This window comes from Gadus morhua, chromosome 7 (assembly GCF_902167405.1).
Source record: "Gadus morhua chromosome 7, gadMor3.0, whole genome shotgun sequence".
Taxonomy (NCBI): Eukaryota; Metazoa; Chordata; class Actinopteri; order Gadiformes; family Gadidae; genus Gadus; species Gadus morhua.
In genome coordinates this window covers 12865924-12873423 of record NC_044054.1, presented here as the reverse complement: position 1 = coordinate 12873423, position 7500 = coordinate 12865924, and the positions used below count along the sequence as shown (strand labels likewise).

The following is a 7500-nucleotide window of genomic DNA, read 5'->3' as shown; positions in this document are numbered from 1 at the left end:
CTCTCTCTGCCTCTTCCTCTCCCCCACTCTCTCACTTACACTCTCTCTCTCTCTCTCTCTCTCTCTCTCTCTCTCTCTCTCTCTCTCTCTCTCTCTCTCTCTCTCTCTCTTTCTTTCCTCTCTCCCCCAAAACATTTTCCTGTGGGACATCTGAAAGAGATGGCTCATGGGCAGGCCGACTTCCTGTGGAACATAGTGTTTTTGTATTCCAGCCACCAAGGAACGGATCATACACAGCTGTGCTAAACAAACCTTTCCTTCTCCACCACCTCAGCTCCACCTCCCTCCCCCACTACTACGACTCCAACCCACCCACCTGATCATCTGTATTACGGTCATGTGTATACGTGTCTTCAAACAGGAAGCTGCGGTTTTTTTAATAACATTTCTCTTGACAATGTGAACTCCATCAGGGATCCCCATCGTCTGGGGTAGCCTGCCTCCCCCCGTGTGTTAACTTAAGCAATCGGAAACCAAAAACACACCACGCACCAGAGCCCAATGACACATTTGTACCGGTCTTATTTAATCTTCAGTGCTGAGTCTCAAAATAAGTGTATTTGTGTTGGGGAAGGACACGTTTCCAAGGAGTGAAGTTTGTTTGTTCAGCATGCTCATGTATTTGTGCTGGGATAAGTTTATCCAAATACTAGTGTGAATAGAAATACATTAACCCCTGTACGTCGCTGAATAGGGCAGGCCTACACTACTGTCTTTGCTATGTTTTACAACATCGGTCATAATGGTGGTACTTGAGAGGGGACAAATATTTTCTGAAGTGGTACGTGGTATAAAAAGTTTAAGAACCACTGGCAGTGGTTATGGTGTTGGACTCACAGCCAACATGTACCGGGCGTGGGCCCCAATGTCCCGTAGTAGTCTATACCTGTAGGCGTCTGAGCAAGATGCCTGACCCCTTACCAGCTCCATAAGGACACAAATCCAGGGAAACGACGTGAGCTGCTTTGACTCAAAGTTTCTGCCAAAGAGATAACAAAAAAAATCAATATATCATTTGGATATCTGAAACCATCTGAAAACTTGAATAAATGAAAACCTGATTGGTAAATGTAGCCAGGAGAGCTTCATTAGCATTCAAGACTGTGTTTAGGAAGTCAGCCCCAAATGTTTCCCAGCCACCCTGCCTCTTCTGGGCTACAAGTGGATAGGGCGGGGTGGGGGTGGGGGTGTGGGGTTGGGGGTGGAAGGTGTAACCCTGCACTGGGATGGGGCTGAGGGAGGGAAATAGGGCAGTGGAGCGGTAGGAGTGTTGGTGGTGGTGACGGCTGGGGGTGTGTTGTAGCGAGGTAAGGAACACAGCTCCAGTGGTGGGGTTGAATGAAAGCGGAAGGCAGGAAGACATCAACATGAAGCCCTAAAGGACCGACACTAGGCTGGGATGAAGGGAGCTCACACACGGCACAGCTGCTGAAGGTACAAGCAGCAGGAGAAGGAGAGGAGATGGAGGGGGATCAGAGGGTGAGGGCTGGCTCGTCTCATCTGTTAAACCTCCCTATGGTGTAGAAGCTTGTTTGATTGAGTGCCGTGGAGTGCATGTCATTGGATCAGACGTGTGTGTTATGTGCGTTTGTTTGTGCGTGTTACAGTGCAGTTACGCTAAACACCGGCTCCGTGACAGGGTCTTAAATGTGTGTCACATTACCAAGTCAGGATTCATGCATCATTAAGATGAGTTTATTATTTACAGCGTCGTGTATTTTAGACCCGTTTTCTGAAAGCTCACTCGTCAATCTCTTTATATGAAGAAGTCATTCCTCTTTAAAAGTACCAGCCCAGACTCTGTGGCTGGCCGGGTCTATTTTCAGTAGCCCGTGGCAACGCTAAAGGGCAGAACTGGCCCGGTAATGACTGGTTACAGAGGGAGGCCATGGATTTGCAGCCCTTAAAACTATTCCCTTGGCTGGGTGTGTACACAGAATCTGTGAGGTTTATGGAAGCATTCGTGTGGTTGTGTGTGTGTGTGTGTGTGTGTGTGTGTGTGTGTGTGTGTGTGTGTGTGTGTGTGTGTGTGTGTGTGTGTGTGTGTGTGTGTGTGTGTGTGTGTGTGTGTGTGTGTGTGTGTGTGTGTGTGTGTGAGTGTGTCTGTTTGACTGTCTGTGTAAGTTTGTGTGTGTATGTGAGAGAGAGATTGAGTGAAGATAGATAGAGAGTCATTGAGAGATAGAGATAATGTAACGGTTGTGTGTGTGTGTCTCTCTCTCTCTCTCTCTCTCTCTCTCTCTCTCTCTCTCTCTCTCTCTCTCTCTCTCTCTCTCTCTCTCTCTCTCTCTGTCTCTCCCCCCTCCCCAGCCCTCCCTAATTGTGTTGGATATGGGGGTCAGAGCAGGCCGGTGTTGTAGGGGCGTGTGTGTGTGTGTGTGTGTGTGTGTGTGTGTGTGTGTGTGTGTGTGTGTGTGTGTGTGTGTGTGTGTGTTTGTGTGTGTGTGTGTGTGTGTGTGTGTGTGTGTGTGTGTGTGTGTGTGTGTGTGTGTGTGTGTGTGTGTGTGTGTGTGTGTGTGTGTGTGTGTGTATGTGTGTGTGTGTGTGTGTGTGTGAGATTGTGTGTTGGGGGGCACTTGGGACCAGTATCACTGCTTAACAGAGAGGGAGCCTGTATTCTCTGTGCTTCCTGTGCCCACCAAGTCATATACATCCCCACCCACACACACTAACACACGCACACACATACACTGGGTACAATTGTACGGCCTAGTCATCCACCGGCTGCCTCACCCTGGGGTGACATCACTGAGAGCAGGGACAGCACCCGGCGTTCCACACTGACCAATGGGCTTCCAGAATAGCCGGGGCTCGATGAGGTGGGCGAGACAGAGCTGTGATGTCATCAGTGAGAACTAAAAGAGGACTATTGGTTTACTATTTGGAGAACAAAAGATGGAACTCGTCATTTTACTTTGCAAGCCTAGGGGTATGTTAATATGACAAATCAAACCCCTGAAATCAGTCCAATTCCCACACGAATATGTTTTGGCTTGTTGAAAAATAATGTTTTTCAATAAGATGAGATAATCTGTTAAATATCCAGATAAACATTAAGCTTTTTGGTGTAATGGGGGATTTAGTTTGCCTGTTTATTGATCAAATCCAAATAATGCTACTGTCAAGACCGTTTCTACAGTGGCTAAGCTTAGGTATCATCTACAGACAGACAGACAGACAGACAGACACACATACATATGAATGTCTGTTTGTCAAGGTAAGTGTTTGTTTGTTCACCTGTGGAAGAGACACACACAGGGACAGAGTCACGAGAGTCAGTTGTCTCATCTTTGGGTTGCTTCTTCCTTCTGTGGGTTTCAGCGGGCATGTGTGGACATCTGGATGTTATCAACAGCATCTGTCTGCTGTGAATGTCGAGATCGTCTCCGGGAGATTCTGTTATGAGTCATGGAGAATCACAGTCAGTATTGGCAATGAACCAGCGTCTCCTCTCCACCTGCAGCACACATGCACCGCAACACACACTCACTAACTCCAACATCAAGAGCACGTTAGACACAGTGAGCACAGCATAACAAAGCCGCCGTTGGCCCGCAATGCCTGCTAGCGTTCGGATAGCTGCCGGTGTTTTGTCAGGAGATGGCGTCAGAGATTCAGGGAGACCTTTTTGACACTTTTTTTTTGGCAACCCTTTAAAAAGATAAATCACAGACCAGTGGCAACTTGTGGCTCTCCGGGCGATATGGAGGGACGCGTTTCGTTTCTTTCAGAGGGAGTGAACGTCACGTGCGCGTGTAAGTGGGACAGCTCCGAAAAGAGAGCAGTGTGCTAATTGCCCTGCTACCGTAGTACGACTATTCCCCCAGCAGCGGTTGGACCTGACATGTTTCCATGTTTCCACTGCCTGTCTTCTCCAGGAGTCGAGTGTCGCGTCCGATACAAGCCCAGATACGCCCGCTGACATGGAGCACGCCAGCAGGACTACCGGGGCGGAGCGCGGACCCCGACAGACCCACCAGGTCATACAGGTGAGTCCTGCCTGGTCTCTCTGCTGCCCTCCTCTGGGACACTTTGACCTTTTCCTGTATTAATGTAGCAGGATTCTCAGTACAAGGCTCAATAAAGCAACGCACATTGACTGTACTGTTTCCACTATTGAGAATACGTTTGCCAGTTCTGGATGGCTTTAGGTTTGGTGGTGTGTGGTCAAAGCTTTCTGTGTATAATGTCCTCTAGGTGGAGCTTTTAAAAGTGGAAATGGTCGAGCAGAAAGTGTGTGGGAGGAGAAGGGGATGAGGATTGCATTGTGTGTGTTTACAGGGTACTCCTCTAGACGTGTATGACACGGGAAAGTCCCTGAAGGTCCAGGCAGAGCGCCCCCACTTGGTCAGTTTGGGAAGTGGACGCCTGAGTGTGGCCATCACCCTGCTGCCCCTGCTCGAAGGTAAGGCTTTATTGGCTCCTCTCTTTCTCTCTCTCCCTCTCTCTCTCTCTCGCTCTCTCTCTCACTCTCACTCTCTCTCTCTCTCTCTCTCTCTCTTCTCTCTCTCCCTCTCTCTCTCTCTCGCTCTCTCTCTCACTCTCTCTCTCTCGCTCTCGCTCTCGCTCTTGCTCTCGCTCTCTCTCTCTCTCTCTCTCTCTCTCTCTCTTGTTCTTGTATGTGTGTGTGTGTGTGTTTCTCTTTGTAGCTCTCACGTTCCCTCTCTCTTTTAGGCACGATTATTAATTTATTATTAAGAGAAATTATTATAGTACATCACATTAATTGACTTGAGGACATCGAATGATTCCATTTTGCATCACATTGACTTCATCTCCTAAACACTGTAAACACACCTTCAAAGTCCTATCATGCAAATCATCCGATTGGTTCATCCATTCGATAGCCGATTGGTGACTCACCCCAGCAACAGTGAGCTCCACAAGTTTAATCAGAGCGTGGCAAGATACAGATGCACAAAACTTTATTTCAACACGATCAGGGTAGGGGGTGAAGTCTTTCAATACAGAAGGGCTGGGCTGGGCTCTGAATCCACTTCAACCCAACCTCAGGACACATGTAAACATATAGACACTAAACCGGGCCACACAGGTGTATAAACAACAGTAGACGGGAGGAAACGACATGGTGATGAGTTTATACTGCAGGGTTCAGGTTTTGACCTCCCTACGATACCCAATCAGAGGCGTCCGGGGGATGTCCCACGTCTGTCTTCATGCGTCTTCCCTGTGCTGTGTGGCTGCGTCAGGGAGGACCACGCTGGGCAGCGAGGAGGCAGACATCCCCCTGCAGGGCGCGGGCGTGGCCCCCCAGCACTGCTACATCCAGCACCAGGCGGGCTGCCTCACCCTCTACCCCTGTGGGAACCAGTGCTCTGTGGACGGCCTGGCCGTCACCAGGCCCACTCGCCTCACCCAAGGTAGCACAGAGCCGTAGAGACAGCAGCCCATCGGCCGCCTGTCTGTCTGTCTGTCTGTCTGTCTGTCTGTCTGTCTGTCTGTCTGTCTGTCTGTCTGTCTGTCTGTCTGTCTGACTGTCTGTCTGTCTGACTGTCTGTCTGTCTGTCTGTTTGTCTGTCTGTCTGTCTGTCTGTCTGTCTGTCTGTCTGTCTGTCTGTCTGTCTGACTGTCTGTCTGTCTGTCTGTCTGTCTGTCTGACTGGCTGACTGGCTGACTGTCTGACTGTCTGACTGTCTGTCTGTCTGTCTGTCTGTCTGTCTGGCTGACTTTCTGTCTGTCTGTCTGTCTGTCTGTCTGTCTGACTGGCTGACTGTCTGTCTGACTGTCTGTCTGTCTGGCTGACTGTCTGTCTGTCTGTCTGTCTGTCTGTCTGTCTGTCTGTCTGTCTGTCTGTCGGTCTGTTTGTCGGTCTCTCTCTCTGTCTGTCTGTCTGTCTGTCTGTCTGTCTGTCTGTCTGTCTGTCTGTCTGTCTGTCTGTCTCTCCGTCCATCTGTCTGTCTGTCTGTCTGTTTGTCTGTCCTCCCTTCCTTATTATTATTCATTCCTTGCTTCCTCCCTCCTTCTTTTGTTGTTTCTTCCTTAGTTTCTCCGATTTTTCTTTTCTTTATCTTTCTTTCCCTTTTTTTTTGTCGTATTTTAGTCAAAATGGAAATGTGGTCCCCTGTCCTTTTCCCTCTCTATTACAGTAACTAGAATGTATCCTCAAATATATAAACAAAAGCCCACCAGGGACTCGGGAAAGAAATATAAACATACCAAAACCCAACTTTCTTTGCTGATCCATTTAAAGACTATTGGGTCCAGAGACTATAATTCACCCAAAAAATAAACATTGAGTATCCAACCAAAAATATTGTTATTTTACTAAACGTCAGTAAAAGACAAAGATCTGCAGTGTTACTCGTTTGAGGTCATCCTGGCCTAAAACAAAGCTCACATCAAACCTATGGACAGTTACAAAAGTATACACACTTGGGAGCTTGAACCTAGGCCACTATTTACAGCACAACCAAGAGACCCACCCTCCAGCCTACTCCCTCCACCCCCCCACCCTACTGCCTCCAACCCCTCCACCCTACTGCCTCCACCCCCCCACCCTACTGCCTCACTGCTCATGACACAGGACTCCAGCCCAAAGCCCACAACCATAATGCCCCTCAAGACAGAGTTAGCCTCGAGCGCGTGTAGCTGGGGTCAGCTGCTATATAACTGCTACACTTTAAGGACCTACTGCTAGCAGCAACCTGTTGTTCAAGGTGTTGTTTTTGTTGTATGTTGTTCCCTATGGGGGGTTTACACTTTGCGTTGGTAAGGACAGGGAGTTAATCCATGCTGGGGTGAGTTGTTTTCTCTGTTAATGTGATTGTTTGTACAGTAATGAGGTGCATTGAAGTGATACTGCTTATTAAATATGCATGCAAGTAAAATTCCCATGATGAAACTGTGTTGAATGTGTTGACACATTTAGTGACACAAGGGACATTATGAGATTAGATTAGTCACTTTTGTGCATATTTGATTTCTTTCTACGCTTCACTTATTTCCTCACACTTACTGTAATATGGAAGTTCACACTTTGCTAAAAGGTATTTCTGCCAGAAGGCCACGTGACATTACAATGTGCCTCTACAGCATGCAACCACATTTTTAATCATAGATTGTAATATTGTTTCACACATCCATAGGGTACTGAAAATAATTAGGCATTAAATAAAAACAAATTCGACATATTGGAATAGTCCTAATTCCTCCCATATCTAATATACAGTATATGTAAGAAGACATTTTGTAATGTGGTCTGACATCGTCAACACATTAAGGATGAATCTAAAGGTATATATTTTTGAAGTTACTCACCAATCCTAACCACCTATGTTCCACCGTCTCTGCTGTTTTTTTACACCTTATTGTGGACGTTAGCCCTTACGGCAACATGTTGCTAACGGCCCCTGGGCGGTCCTCTTCACCAACATGTTGCTAACGGCCCCTGGGCGGTCCTCTTCACCAACATGTTGCTAACGGCCCCTGGGCGGTCCTCTTCACCAACATGTTGCTAACGGCCCCTGGGCGGTCCTCTTC

General features: G+C 47.9%; 1 protein-coding gene across 9 annotated transcripts in view; it reads left to right on the top strand.

Annotated features, from left to right (window-relative positions):
* Positions 1 to 7500, top strand: part of phldb1a (pleckstrin homology-like domain, family B, member 1a) — a 34081-nt gene that overhangs the window by 2569 nt on the left and 24012 nt on the right. For 6 of the 9 annotated variants that reach the window (XM_030362037.1, XM_030362041.1, XM_030362039.1 and 3 more), the window contains exons 2-4: positions 3879 to 3989; positions 4282 to 4405; positions 5211 to 5381. In XM_030362037.1, the coding sequence (XP_030217897.1) occupies positions 3924 to 3989; positions 4282 to 4405; positions 5211 to 5381 (361 nt within the window). In that variant the 5' untranslated portion in view covers positions 3879 to 3923. Of the gene's footprint in view, positions 1 to 1338; positions 1480 to 3325; positions 3756 to 3878; positions 3990 to 4281; positions 4406 to 5210; positions 5382 to 6538; positions 6759 to 7500 lie in introns of those variants that run through there. The other 3 variants (XM_030362036.1, XM_030362038.1, XM_030362042.1) reach the window with 3 other exon arrangements.